At 35.8% G+C, this 16,351-nt stretch overlaps 1 protein-coding gene across 12 annotated transcripts in view; it reads right to left on the bottom strand.

Moving 5' to 3' along the window:
- Positions 1-16,351, bottom strand: part of LOC143255610 (uncharacterized) — an 84,030-nt gene that overhangs the window by 42,976 nt on the left and 24,703 nt on the right. For 2 of the 12 annotated variants that reach the window (XM_076511503.1, XM_076511510.1), the window contains exon 4: positions 12,293-16,267. The exons of 8 other annotated variants lie outside the window; for them this stretch is intronic. In XM_076511503.1, the coding sequence (XP_076367618.1) occupies positions 16,231-16,267 (37 nt within the window). In that variant the 3' untranslated portion in view covers positions 12,293-16,230. Of the gene's footprint in view, positions 1-12,292; positions 16,268-16,351 lie in introns of those variants that run through there. 2 more of the 12 variants (XM_076511499.1, XM_076511511.1) reach the window with 1 other exon arrangement.

The following is a 16,351-nucleotide window of genomic DNA, read 5'->3' as shown; positions in this document are numbered from 1 at the left end:
TAGAGGCAGACCATCCAAACACACTCAGAAGAGTGAGTGACATATCTCTGTATGATTTTGTTGCGTGGATTGATTCGACAAGCAGGGACAAAAAGAGAAAAAGATACAACAAAAAAATCAAAGAAACCCCTTTATCCCATCACAAACTGTATGATTCAGAATAAAAGAAGCAGTGGGAGAACTACAATTACTCTCTGATCCACCTTTTTATTCCTTTTATTAGAGATAGTGCTCTGCTCCTTTTCAACAAAAAGCAGAAGAGACATTCCACAAAGAAGGAATGAGAATTACTCAATTGATGTATAAAAATTACAAAATATTCTAGAAGATCAGTCAAAGGTGAAAAACATTAAAGAAGCTAGGAAAGAAGATGATGAGGAGGAAGTTGAGTGAAGAGGATGATGATCCTTAGGTCATTAATAAAGCTAACACGGCAATTTACGATGCTTCAGGCATGAATTTTAATAGGCTAAATAAGCTCAATTTAGACACCAGAGTAACCATGATTTATGCTAATCAAAAACATATTTTTTTAAAGTGAGAGGTTACTTTCTCCATCAGAAGCAGTACGAAGATGAGCTGTGCGAGTGGAACTTATAGCATTGCGTATGTTCTTCAATGGCGTAGGGGACACTGGGAAATATTTTAAATTAAAGTAATCAGAACTGCAGTAGCTAGCATTTAGCCTATAGATCTCATCTGTGTCATCACTACTTCCACAGACTTAGCAGCTTTAACATTGGTGGTATCACGATCCACTGTCTCTCTCAGATCCCCATAGAGCACAGAAGCAAAACTGTAGGCTACATATCAATGCTAAAGACTTATTTAAACACATTAAGACCCTCTGAGACACATAAAAGTGTTTATTGCTGATGAGGTATCCATGATTTCTAGTTTGAGTTTGGCCCATTTGCACTTGAGACTGGAAGAATGTTTTTGCAGTCATGAGCGATTCAGTTGTAAGGATGTACTCTTGTTGGAAACATTCTTCCATTGCAACCAGTCAATGGTAACTCGTCTTTGAACATATCACACAAAAGTTTCCCACCCTCATTTGGAGAGATTCAGCTATTTATGATGACTTGACCATTAACTAAGGTGAAAATATTGAAGATTTTTTCACAAATGTTAGACTGTGTGAGATGAGGAGTTCCCACTGATGAACCCATTCCCAACTTTAAACAGAGTCATAGAGATACAAATAGTCAATAAATTTAAAACAATTCTGTCAAACCCCTGTGTGTCTGTTTCTAACAAGAAAATCATATGATGATTTGAATAGTCAAATACTTAGTTATCTTGCTTCTGAAGTAAAAAAGAAAATTGCCAATACAGACGAGACTGCTCACACATCCATCACGTGAAAGTGTGCTAAGAGGGCTACTAATCATCTGGAAAAAAATATTCAGGACTGTAACATGTCACAAAATCTGAAAACCTAACAATGGCTTGTTGTGAATGCACGTGTCATGCTGAGTAAAGAAAAAACAAAACTTAACGAAAGTTGTTTCTATAGGCACTTTATAAAATATCTCATTGGCCCATATTATCATCAAGTTAAGTCACCTGAAAATCTTAATGATATTGAAATAGTCAAAATAGGGTTATGGCCATAAAATCTTTTACATGTACAGAAAGCAACTACCCTTCAATCTAGCTTATGCTGTAACCATTAACAAATGTAAAGTTTTGTCTCTATACTGTGTCTTTGTAGACCTCTCAGTTCAAGTGCTTAGTTCTGGAATGACCTATTTTGCTTTGTCTAGAATCACGTTTCTCTTGGACCTACACCTGTCAGCTTTTGACCCAAAGTTTGTCATGGCTAGTCACAGAAGTTAATAGATTTAGAGACATCTAAAAAAGAACTTCCACTATATAACATTCCAAAAGCTTCTGAGAGCAATCATTAGACTCCAAGTAGCACAGATTTCCCTGAATAAAAAAGTCGAAAAGGTCAAGAAAACTCTTATAAACAAAGTATTATATACAGTCCAACCCGACAGAGAGCCAGCAGCTTATGGAAAGCAAAAAACTCCTGTAACTGTACAAATGATAAATAGTTCAAAAGGTTGTGCGGTCACATGAACTGCGACCCTAGAGACAAAAAGGTGGGGCCTTGCAGATACTGCTGCTTTAATAAGATGTGGCAACATAAAGCCTGTGCTGTCACGCATCTCGAATTCGTATGTGCAAACGATGCCTCAACTGTTAGCTCAAATGTTAATTTACCACGTCCAAATTTGAGAATCTTGGCAAACATAAGAATAATGATCAGTGTATGCTTAGAACATATTAATACATAACGTTCAATTCTTAGTTATAGCACTATGAGGTGCAATTGGTCATTGTTAATCATCTGTTATGAAAATGATGATCTGTTTACGTGCCTTGCATAGGTGGGCTTACATTATAACTATGACAGTATGGCTAAATATATCAATACTACACGTATGGCCGATAAAAGAGTGTGGAAAACCACAGTTACAGTCCTTGCTTTGGCACAGTTATTGACCACAAATATCTTTATTTATTTGAAGGCATTAAGTGGGTACCTTATTCCTCCAGCCACATTTACCCACCCTCCAGAGAGTCTTAAAGTGACACTGTTTGTTAGGTACCAGTTTTTATGCATGCCATTACTTTGACTCGATTTTATGCAGAAAATGTGTAGTTCATGTGACTGCAGTGAGCTCAACTGAGAATCATTGCTTGTCCAAACTGAATTGTCTGGATCAGGAAAACAAACAGCTTGTTATCAAACTGAACGTGAAAATAAGTGTGCTTGTGTGTCTCCCGTTGCACTGTGTAACTCTCATGACAAAATCCAAATAAAAAAGTGTAAAATATTTTAAATAAAAAAATTGGAAAGAAGAATTGTTGTTAAGCACAAAGCTACACAACGGGCTATCTGTGCTCTGCCTACCACCAATATTGAAACCTGGTTTGTAGCGTTATACGTCCGTATACATCACACTGTTGGGCGGGGAAGAAGGGATAAGCACAATAAATACTAAGAAAACAAAGTAGGAACAGGAAGGATAGCATTACAACACAGCGAAACCTCAAAGTGACAGGGCTCTATGTCTGTCTTCGTGATCGTTTTTCTAGTTAGCTCTCGACATTTCCTGGCTTTTGCTGATATATTTGCTACAGTTTTTCTTATTCAGAGTGATAGTCTTTTCATTGACTTGATTAATGGTTAAAGTTTGTTTCACATACTCAGCATTATTATTTTTAATCTTATCTCTGTTACTGGAGGAATGCTGTCATCGCTGTTACGAAACATTTTCAAGGTCATCAGTATGACATTTTCTCCTTTTTCTCGTATAGTTTCCTTAAAAAGCATAATATACTACATACTGTATAATATCTTATAAGTTTCAAAATATTCTAGGTGGCATATTCAGCTTGATTTGTTTGTTTTTATGTAATATCTATTGAACTTGATACTTTACAGATGAGTTCGTAAACAAGAACTTTTACTTAAGTGTTATGTAGATACATCAAGAAGCTAGCTAAGTAGATTTCAATACTCTTGGTGGGCACAGTACAAATAACCTTTTGTTTGTTTTGTGCTTAACAACAAAGAAAGAAACAAATGTATCATAAACATAACTTTAATAGTTAATAAATAGCTTAATGAACTTTTATATCATCTATAGCACTGAAGTATTTACAAACAACTTAGTAGAAAGGATTATGTTTTTAACTTTGATATTCATAAATAGCTGATCAAGATAATAACATATTCATTGCACTACAATACCCTTGAAGAATGTTACAGGTAGTTTATTAGGTTTACGTAAAATTTACCAAACTTAACTATTGTGTAAGGTCTAAATACTTCGCTTTCACTCACTGGTTCTTAAAACTAATAATGTAAATTTGTCCCGTTGATACTGTGGTTGCTTGACCCTCTACTAGAACAAGAAAACTAGCTTGCTGGCTGGACAGTTCTTTTGATTGACGGTAAAGTTAATTCAAATTAAGTATGATAATAATTGCAAATAAAAATGATTGTTGTCGAAAATAAAACAAATAAATAATACTTCGTTATTAATCCTTACTCTGTAAGTATGATTTGTAAATGTCTTAAATAAAAATTGATAATAATTAATATGCATTCACTCAGTCTAGTTCATGCCATATACACTGCACAACAAAGTTTTTGCTTCTTGAACACTGTTGGGTGTTCCTTATAGATTTTTGGCTGCTGATCACGAAAACCACATCCAAATTTGCCCATCACGTACCGTTTCATCGAAATATTCAGTTTCACCAGAACATTGCTACAAGGGAAAAACTATATCAGGGCAACTGGAATCCGTCAATGCTTCCTGACTACTGTTGGACACTGCAACGTGATGCACTGGTCATTGAATACAAACGAAAATCAAGAGCAAAACACTTTTAATTATGTTGAACTTAATAGCGTATTAGAAAGATAAACGCAATAAAATACGTTATTGCCAGTAAACAGTTCACTGTCTATTTCTCAGAGTTCCTACGTGATGAAGCAAAACCAAAACTATATTTGTGCATACCCACCAGGTACCTGTCACAATCAGCAAAAACTTTTCAAAAAAATTGTTGTGCAGTGATATTAGTTGTTCGAGGTAGTTTATGAGATACAGTAAATAATACCTGGATTACTACTGTGTCTGTCAAATTCCTGTCGGCCTGATCAGTCTTAATATTAGACGAAGATCTTCGTCGGCAATGGATATAGAGGACTTAGTTTGACTTACATACTGTAATATATTCTACTTTTCTTCATTAATGGACTCTTAGAATGACTTCTGGAATACAATCCTACATAAAGGAAATCTTCCAATGAGAATAACTTACATAATATGTGTACTTATTCTTAAGCAGATTCGTTTTCACACTTTTCGAATTTTTCAACGTTCTATAACTTGATATATTTTTTATTCAAATAAACACATATTTTGTATAACTTAATAAATTGGCTTTGAACCAGTATCTAAAATCGTGAAAATCATACATGAGCGTATGCGTTCTAATGAAGTTACGTTGTTGCTGGGAAACAACAGGAATATTAGCATTATCATAAACATAAAATAAATTTGTGTATAAATATGCAGTCGTTGTTGCTTTGTCCAAAGCTACACAATGGACTATCTGTGCTCTGCCCACCACGGGTATCGAAACCCGGATTTTAGCGTTGTAAGGCCGCAGACATACCGCTGAGCTACTGGGGGGCGATATGCAGTCTTAATATTTTTTTTCTTATTTGTTTGGAATTAAGCACAGAGCTACACAATGGGCTACCTGTTCCTTGTGCACCACGGGTATCTAGCAGTATAAGTCTGCAGAGATACCACTATGCCACTGGGAGGCTCTTTTTCTTGTTTTGCCGACGAGACGACCAATCTCTTTTCTGATTGCATGTAACACTTGGAAGAATATGTGTGTGTATGTTCTACTATTGTTCTAGTAATCGAATTAGGAATTATTTTTATACATTGTAAACTACTCCATAAGGGTGTGCACAGGTCAAAGTTGAAAATATTTTACAGTTATGTTACTACATCCAGTTTTGGGCTTGATAAAACTGTTTTTCTGAGCATGTTCCACTTTTTAAGGGCTTGGGTTTCTCACAGTAGAGTTTGTGTTTTCCAGTCAGGTGCAATACATGCAGAAAATCAGTACAGTTTAAAATTAAATGTTGGTGAGAAAGACATCTTTACCAGAAATAATACACAAATAATTTGTATAGCTACAGAAACAAACAGCATAAACTCTACTGAAGTGATGCTAGGTCACTGATTTGGAAAGTTGAAGCATTATTAAGGTATACTAGCTTCATTTCAGGTTTCTGACATGTTTAAAGAAAGTAAACATTAAAAACCAAAAGTGGAACATATATATATACATACATACATACAAGTTATTATTTTATTTAAGAAAAAATACAGTATAATTCACTGTATTATTTCCAAATGTGAAATGACAAACATTTGCATACAGAAACATCAAAGTACCATTGAACAACTGGTGTAGCCTAAATTACGTTAATCAAGAGTAGTATTTATTAACTTTAAATAGTCTCAAGCTTATATTATCTTATTTAACACAGATATCTCCATGTATTTTATAGGGAAGAAATATTATCCTTTGAGTTAGTTACTAAGAGTTAGTATTTATTAAACTTCAACTTATTTAGGAGTCGTAGTTTTTCAAATTCAGTAGTTTCCATATATTCACAAAACTATCTAGAGTACTAGTAGCATAATATTTGACATTTTGCTTTGTGGAGTGACTAAAGTAATTAGCTTTTCTTGTAAATGAAGACGTAATTTACTCTTTATCAGTATCTTATACAAGTAATTAAGTCCCTCCTACCCAATGAAAAGTCCTGTCGGAGTACGAAGCTGAAGCTACACTTGTTCTCTCTCCCTCCTGCACAAAATTTGATAAAGGAGGTTTAGTAAATGAAATATTATCCTTTATCACAGGTAATTGACAAAGGACCCATCGAATTTTCTAAATGAGGATCAAGAGACGAATACATAGATCTGGTACAATCATACAGAGGCGTAGATCCTGGAGGGGATGGGTGGGATACATCCCCCCTTCATTTGAGGTGGGGGGTATGGTGCATACAATCATCATCCCCCCTACAGTTCGGTCTGTTGAATTGTTTTATTGCATCACAGGCCTACAAATTGTGTGTTTGTTCTTGTGATTCTCGTGTTCTTACAATCCAATTACATAATTAGGCCTAGATGTAGGCTTTTTCAGCAGCCGAAATGTACATCTTTAATATTGACGTGTTTCTAAGCTTTTCGATATAAGCGATAGTTCATAAGTGTCAGTCAGTAGGCCTAAGTATGCATGCAAGGTTTGCAAGCACTATCACAGAATCTACCTACGTCTTGTACGTAGTGTAAGATTACGTAAAATTTTCATCACAACAGATTGAACAGAGCATGAAATTTGAAAATATTACTCTCAAGCGTAAACTCCTGTGATCTAGATCTGACAGGCCATTTGTAGTTTGTAGCTGCATCAATCCTATATGTATATTGTGTAGTTTTCCTACGCCATTTGTTCTTATTCATGTCTAACCGGTTTTATTGTCGAGCGCCTTACTCTTCTTAGCTGCCGAAGCTGCTGACCATAGTGTACGTTTAGTGTACAGTTAACGACAGGTTCGGGTCGCTCGGATCCAGCGCGCCCTACATCACCCCCCTCCACTCCCTTTAGTCTGAGCCTCGATTTTACAACAGGGCATATTAGACCTGTGTTTGTGGCTTTCATTAATCCATGAAATTTCAGATTATCACCGCCCTGTAATAAAGTGCTTGTGTTTTATGGTAAAAAAACAATATATTCACTTATCATAGATAATAAAAAATATTGTATTTTCTTGTGTAATTAAAACACAAAAGGAGCGATTTCAACAGCCTGAAGCCTCAACTCGAATTGTATTGCTAGTTTTTGTTTAGGTGTTTTTAATTAATGGACGTGCTTATAGACATTACATCACAACGTGTTTGCCTTTTGATGAACTTTAACAGGAATATAATATATTTGTGATTGTTTAAGTATTTTTCGAGAAACTTGCAATTACTTGTGTTGTAACTAGCACACATTGTTGTCCCAGCGATGCCCAGGCGGTCAGTCGGCTCGGTAGTCACTTGAGGTTCGCGCGTTTGACTTAAATACATTGTACAGTTCAGTCCTACTTCCATTCTGTTCTATCTTCGTTCGTTGTACGTTAGAGTTTTTCAATAAAGACTGTATTTTAGCCTGTTGAGTCATCTGGGAAACAGATTCCAATTATGACAAGCCAGCGTCTGAAACTTTCCGATATTCAACAGTTCTGCAAGCCAGTTACAAGTACTACAAGTGACAATGCAGATGCAGATAATCCAACAACCTCAAGCAAAGGAATAGAAACTTGCCATACAGAGGAAATACCATGTTCATCAGAGGACGAGTCTGAAAATGCTTGTGCAACTATTGCACATCATGAACCACCAGATAGTTGTGAAACAAGTTTGTGCAGTAATGAAAAGTATGACACTCCACAGATACAGTGTGGAAAGCCATATCATCCAGACGCACAACAAATATCATGACAGAAAGCAAAATCTCAAAATATCAACTTCCAGGGCAAGTGGTTTGATGAGTTCCCATGGCTGCACTTCGACAATCACACTCAAAAAGTCATATGCTTTCATTGTGCCAAGACGGAATATAGAGGCCTTCCTACAGAGAAATTGGAGAGGCCAGTGGAGTATACCTTCATATTCACCGGTTTTTGCAACTGGAAAAAGGCAAAACAAAAATTCAACGAATACCAATCCTCCTCTCAGCACAGATTTGCTATATCTCCAGAAGGTTCACTTGATATAACTTCAGTGACTATGCAGCGACATGATGGAAAAAAGAAGCAGCAGGAAGAATGCAAAAGAAGTCTAGACAAAATATTCAGAAGTTTACGTTTCTTACTGCGTCAAGGTTTAGCATTACGTGGACATACTGATACGGAGGGGAACTTCCTGCAGTTAATCAAGCTCTTGGAAGAGGAAGATCCTGAGTTGACGGCCTACTTGTCAAAGAAAACCACATTCACATCAGCCCAGGCTCAGAATGAAATAATGGAGATGTTCAGCCATCAAATACTGAGGAACATAGCACACGAAGTGCAGCAAAGTAAAATCTTTGCATTAATAGTTGATGGCACTCAAGATGTTACAGGTGCCAAACAGGTAGCAATATGTGTACGATACGTAGATGAGAACCTTGACGTCCATGAGACATTTCTTGGTTTGTACAGTGTTTCCAATACAACTGGTGAAACAATATCCTCGACAATACTCGATGTACTGACTAGACTCAATTTACCACTGTCAGGATTAAAAGCACAAACTTATGATGAAGCCGCTAACATGAGTGGTGCGTACAGTAAATTCCAGGCAAAAATAAAAGAGGAGCAACTGTCAGCTTTGTTTTTTCACTGCGGAGCACACAAGGCTAATTTAATAATGCAACATGCAGTTGAAGCTTGTAAATGTGTTCGAGATTCTATCCAGTGGATACATGAGCTTGGTGTCTTGCTTCAGAGGTCAGGCAAATACAAGACAATATTTAAAAATACTGTATCGTCAGACAGCCACAATGGTCCAGTTAAATACATCTACCCACTGTGTCCAACAAGCTGGTTATGCCGCCTATCTGCAATTACATGTGCTAATGATAACTACAGTGACATTGTTGATTTTTTGTCTGAATTAGCAAATGAAAAATCAGATGTAGTAGTGAAAGCACTAAGTCTGCTGGACAGATTTGACAAAGAAAAGACAGTTTTAGGATTGTTGATGTCTCAGCATCCATTAGTTGCATTAGAGGAACTAAACCGTGCATTCCAAGCAAAATTAGCGACAGTATCTGGCATGATTGCAGCATCTGCAATGACAGTTGGGCAATTGCGGGTATTGCGAACAGAGGAAAATTACAACAAGATATTTGATGAAGCTGAGAAAAAGGTAACGTCCTTAGATCTGGTGCCTATTGAACTAACACGCATTCGCAGACCCCAGAAGGATCACAGGTAATGGCTCAGCACACCGTTCTGCAGCAGCTAGATATTACTACAGAAGCCAATATTTTGAATTTGTTTACACAGTCATAGAACATCTAACCACTAGATTCAATGCAGACAACAATGACTTTAGGCAATATCTGGCACTTGAGAACATGATCACATCTGGCAAGATTAACAACTCGGTTATAAACTTCTATCCAGAAATCTCTGCACAACAGCTCGAGTTTCAGTTGCCCATGTTCAAAGGAACAATAAAAGCAGTATCTCTGAAAGGTGTGAAGGATGCTTACTGTAAAATGCATGAAACAAGCCAGCAGATGTTTAGTGAAGTGTTTCTTCTCATGAAAAGTTTGTTTGTATGTCCAGTATCCAGCTGCGAATGTGAACGCAGTTTTTCTGCATTAAGACGGCTGAAGACGTGGTTAAGGTCTACTATGTCTCAGTGCCGCCTTAACCATGTGGCAGTTTGTCACACTCACAAAGATGAGGTCGACAAGATAAATATTGAAGAGCTTATGAATGAATTCATAAACAGATCATCACAAACGAGGTCTACGTTTGGGAACATGTAGACTAGAAGACTAAATGAATCTTAGTTCAATGAAAAGTATGAATAATTATGTGCTACATTGTATTGATGTGTAATTTTCAAGAGTTCGCAAAGACATTTTAATTATTTTTATCGAACAACATGAACAGTTATTAGTAACCTTGTCAAGTATAATGTCCATCTTTTATACTGTGCAGTGTGCAGGAATAAATTCATGTAGCAGTTAATTTATGACACATTTGTCTTTATTCTATTAACATTTTGAAAACTGTTCACAACACCTCACTTATACAAACCAACATGGAAACCTTGAAGTATCGTGGCAACAAGATTACTTTGTGACTGCATGTTTACTGCTTCCAGGTTCACGTAATCAGAGATTACTAATTTTCAAATTGAACAGTCCACATAAGTGGTTGCAAAAATCATTCCCCCCATCGGGTGTAAAAAAATCCATGCCCCTGTAATCATATATGTACATGCTGTTAAACGTGATGGAACAAACATAAAAAAGACATTAGGATAAGTCTGTCCATCTCTTTCTTCATTCTCTATTTTATCAACTAGGTGTATAACGAAATAATAAAACCATTTTATAATCTCACATCCTCTATGCCGATAAGTCACACATAGAAACACTAATGAGTTATAACGAAGAAGCCAAGAGAAGACATATGACTACACGTATGTGAGGAATGGCCACAGCATTCTAACTTTGACAATCTAGAATTTAAAGATGGAGATAACGATGGAAACTAAGACAGACACACAGCTAGCTAATAAAGGTACTCAAACTGTCGACATGATTAGCTATTAATATTCAGATATCTTTTTCCAAAATAAGCTATTGCTTAATTATGTTACTTTAAGACTACGCCTCAAAGATTATTCTACCATACCTTTGTATTTATGTTAAAAAAGTCAGAATTGGTTTGTCAGTGGATCTGTCACATGCAAAAGCCTTTCAGAAAAGAACTGCTAAATATCCTTTTGCAGTATACAGAGTGCAAATACTTTTCAAGAATCTATCACTAATGCAATTTTACTCAAGTAACTGCACGTCTTGTTGAAGGATGTGTTGGTAATGAAGCATTTAAAGAATCGTGGAAAAAATCCGGACAATTTAAAACATTACAATATCAAATGCTCAGCAAGAAATCTGGATTGGAAGAAAATTCCTGGACAGCCCTTATAACCGATTTTGATGCCTATTTGTATTCGCGAAGCCATACAACGTTATTAATGGAAAGAAAAAACTGTTTGAAGGTCAATGAATCGATAAATGATATGGCATATACGCAAGAGAATAAACACCGTTTTATTTTTTATCTTACACCCGATTTATCCAATAGCAATTTACACTTTAACTTGATGCAACAGGAAAATGTATGTACTGAAATGTGGTTTAGTAAAACATTACTCAACACTACAAATGTCTTACCTGTGCAGATTTTCAGTCTATTACAGAAATTAATCAGTATAGAAACATCATCACTGATGTCTAAGAAGCACTGAAGAGATTTATACTATACTCTCACAAGTTTATGTGTGCAAAATAAACTGGAAGGTATTTTTGCCAGTAATCGACTACCTTACTATGGAGACAAACAGATGTGCATCATCAACTCGGATTCGGGTCATAAGCTTGGAAGTATTTACTTTGGTCAAAATAAGAAAGGAGAATATATTGATTGCATTGATCTTCCTTTACCTAATTACAACATAAAAAATTCATGAAAAAGAACTTTCAAACGTGAAAGTAATAAGAAGGTAGTGTGGTCAATATTTTATATATTATGGCTATTAGGGATCTAGACCCATATCGAAATCAAAACTATTACCTAAATTTGGATCTCATAAAGACACAAACCTATTAATAATATATTTCTTCATACTTTTGTTACAAAACGATTTAATGTAAAAGCGACTTTACCAAATATGTATTTTTTACGTAGATCAAACATCAAAATGATTATTGTATGAAGATTAATAAAGGTTTTAAAAATTGAAAATATTATCAAAGTAATTTACATTAACCAGTAGGAGATACTGATCTTCATAAATTATAACAGACTTAGTTGTATATCACTTGAAACTAAACAATTCTCACGAAAATCTTTTTTACTCATCATAACAATACAAAATATAAAGGTTCAACCGTATATGTTCAACTTTTTTATTAAAGGAAATCAGATGGCTGTTCAATAACTTACTCATTTTTAACAAAATGAAAGAATTTTAAATTTTTAACTGGTATAATTTTAGTCTAGTATCTCTACATTGTAAGAAATGTAATAAATTGATTATATTCACTTGAATGGGATCTTTGATTTCGCAAGGCCAGCAATTCTTCTTTCTACATTTTTGTATGACAGTATATTTTCAGTATAAACATTGAATAACAATTTTTAATGTTATCATTAATTGGACAGAGGTATTTCACTGTAGTTCTTATAACGTATCCATGATTCCAAAGTGCATAGTTTTGTGGCACTCTTAACTACTATTCCTCGCGTAATCCAAGTCATTGCTTTTCAAGTTACACAAGACATCCGTAATCTTCCTGCTATGGATAATTAATGCATATTTTATTTATTTATTTTGTCAGTACAACTAGCAACTAATAAACCCAACATTCCTTTAAGCACACATTTTTAAATATATTTTTGGGTGTACTAACATAAGCATATAAGTTTTGAATTCAAAACAACATATAATGTCTTGCGTATTCAAATAAACTATAATACACACTTGCTTCCTATCTAACACCTTCTAGCTATGATTGTTGTTCTAAAAAAGTGTTGACCACCTACGTAGAGGTCCCATGCTAGGGAGCGATAGCTGCATGACCTGAAGGTGCGTCAATTATTTTTTATTGGGTTATTCACATCTCATGGTTATCTATAATTAATGTAAATATCATAGATTCAAATGAAATAGTGTAATAAATACAATTTCAAAAGTCAGTCAAAACGTATGTGTGTGTGTGTGTTTTCTTACAGCATAACTACATCGGGCTATCTGCTGAGTCTACCGAGGGGAATCGAACCCCTTATTTTAGCTTTGTAAATCCGTAGACTTACCGCTTTACCAGCAGGAAACAAAACGTAAGTAAAAATACATCTTATTTCGCGAATCGGCTCTTATGTAACACAGCTGAAATACAGACACTATAGCGTTGTCATTAACCACTACAAATATAGATAATAAAAAGACAGTTAACTTTTTATTCAATTTAAAACGATATACGTAATCTATTGTTAATAAGTAACACATGTCATATGCAGAGATCCTGTGGTATAAGTAAGTAATATACAATACATTGATATTGTTACTAAGAATTTACAAAAACGCAGACAAATTCTGTTGACGTTAAATATTATTATGTACTAAATACAAATATTCGGTATTTTCTACCTAAACAATACCTTACGGAACAAACTGGTTAAATGGTTACGTGAGAGACCTCATGGATCACGCATAGTTATCAACAACGTAAAATCCAACAGCATCTATTGTCTTTGCGACTGGTATTAACATAAAGGATTATGAACTGGTTCTAACAATTAGAAACCTTAACCAGATGAAATACATGGCATATTCAAAAGACACTTCGTGATTTAAATACTGAACCTTCAGATTTGTAGTCCAAAATGCACTTGGGCATACCCGATGTATGAAACACACTAAAAGTTATGTTACTGTTTTATTATACAAATTAAAATCAGAAGTGATGCTACTATTAAATAATTTTAGCATATACGATAACAAGTAATTCATATCAAAATACATATACAACTATGTAATTAAACGCTGATATGCATTCAGTTGTTACAAAATACTGCACATAAATAAAAAACATATGAAACAGCAACTTGTTCTCACTAGTGATACATTACTTACAATGTTTTTCACCATCTCTCATACGTTACTTTAATAATGGTTGCTGCTTTTGTCATCATGCTTAGCGTGACAAAGTGACAGTTGTAATGTTGCACCTTCTCTTATAGCAAGCCATTGGGTCCATAACGTATTAGTTCTACGGACTGCTGAACACGCCCACGATAAGGTAGTTTTCAGTTACTTGCGTTTCTCAAGAATCAACGCATTATAGCTACGTAGATTGATACCCAAAGCAATCATAACATCTGGACTCAACTTGTCTAAATAGTCAACAAGCCATCGTAATTTTTGCTACCCTCGTATTTTTAATAATGGTTAAAATAATAATAATATCGCATTGATTCAACCTATGCTTTGAATTAACTCTATAGCTCTGTTGGCTAACAACTACAGTCGAAAGTTTGGAGCAATACACCAGGACCTCGATGATTCGCCATATTCTACAGACTACTGCTGTCGGTTATAAGAAAGATAAATCTAAGGTAGGAATGTGTGGATTTCTGTCAGTTATTTGAATAGTTTTATTTAATTATCAGAACATATAATATATGTCATATACACTACATGGGCAAAAGTATATAGACACCCTATCATCACACCCATATGTGCTTGTTGAACATCTCATTCCAAAACCATGGCCATTAATGTGGAGTTGGTCCCCCCCTTAGCTACTATAACAGCCTCCACTCTTCTGCGAAGGCTTTTCACTGGATTCTGAAACATGGCTGCAGGGATTCGTTCCTATTCAGCCACAAAAGCATTAGTGAGTTCGGGCACTGATGTCGAGCTAGAAGGCCTGGCTTGCAGTCGTCGTTCCAATTCATCCCAAAGGTGTTTGATGGGGTTGAGGTCAAGGCTCAGTGCAGACTAGTCAAGTTCTTTCATATCAACCTCGGCAAACCATGTATTTATGAACCTCGCTTTGCGCACAGGGGCATGGTCATTCTGAAACAAAAAGGGCCTCCTCCACACTGTTGCCACAAAATTGAAAGCACATAATTCTCTAGAATGTCATTGTATACTGTAGCATTAAGATTTCCTTTCACTGAAACTAACGAGCCCAAACCATGAAAAACGGCCCTAGACCATTATTCCTCCTCCACAAAACTTTAAAGTTGGCACTATGCACTAATGCAGGTAGCATTCTCCTGGCATTCGCCAAACCCAGATTCGTCCGTCAGACTGCCAGATAGTGAAGTGTGATTCATCACTCCAGAGAATGCGTTTCCACTGCTCAAGAGTCAAATGGCAGTGTGCTTTACATCATTCCATGGAAACCTATTTCATGAAGCTACCGACGAACATTTATTGTGCTGACGTTGCTTCCAGAGACAGTTTAAAACTCGGTAGAGAGTGTTGCAACTGTTGAGAGACGATTTTTATGCGCTTCACCACTCAACGGTCCCGTTCTGTGAGCTTGTGTGGCCTACCACTTCGTGGCTGAGCTGTTGTTGCTCCTAGACGTTTCCACTTCACAATAACAGCACTTACAGTTGACCGAAGCAGCTCTAGCAGCGCAGAAGTTTGACGAACTGATTTTTTGGAAAGGTGACAACCTATGACAGTGCCACGTTGAAAGTGACTGAGCTTTTTAGTAGGACCCATTCTACTGCCAATGTTTGTCTATGGAGATTGCATGGCTGTATGCTTGATTTTATACACCTATTAGCAATGGGTGTGGCTGAAATAGCCGAACTCACTAATTAAAATGTATAAGTCACATTTTCAGTTTGGCCAGATTACAGAGTAACACATAACAAATACTCTAAAGCTAATGTTATGCTGTATTAATCACTTATAGCTTTATATATCCACTTAACTACTCCCATAGTTGTAGAGCTAGTAATACCAAACTTGCCAGGCTGACTTGGGGTAGCGTGTTCTTATCCATGTGATGATCCAAGAGGATCATGCAGACATAATGTGGATCTAACAGCAGGTTTCCATAGTCGCTGAATTTAAATATGGCATCAGATTTTGTGTTTCTGATTCATCTCAGGATCTCGAGACGCTATTTTTGAAACAATGTTATTATTTTTACTTATAAGCTACCGAAACTAAAGCTGGCACACGTGTTCATGGCCGTATGTTCTACCTTTTTTTTGGGGGGGGCGTAAGACATACTCGTGGTAACTATAGAAGCACGTGGGAATAGTAGAAGAGATGTATTATTACACTTGGGCTTCTGTAACTATTGCTAGAAAACATCGGTATTCATACTGGGTCTCGGATTCCTGTAACACAAAGAGAGTTTTCTTTGGATTATTTCAGCAACTATAAATAAAAATTTTAACACAACAAATAACAAAATTTTGATG

The sequence above is a fragment of the Tachypleus tridentatus genome, chromosome 7, assembly GCF_004210375.1.
Source record: "Tachypleus tridentatus isolate NWPU-2018 chromosome 7, ASM421037v1, whole genome shotgun sequence".
NCBI lineage: Eukaryota > Metazoa > Arthropoda > Merostomata > Xiphosura > Limulidae > Tachypleus > Tachypleus tridentatus.
This window is presented reverse-complemented; position numbering and strand designations above follow the sequence as displayed.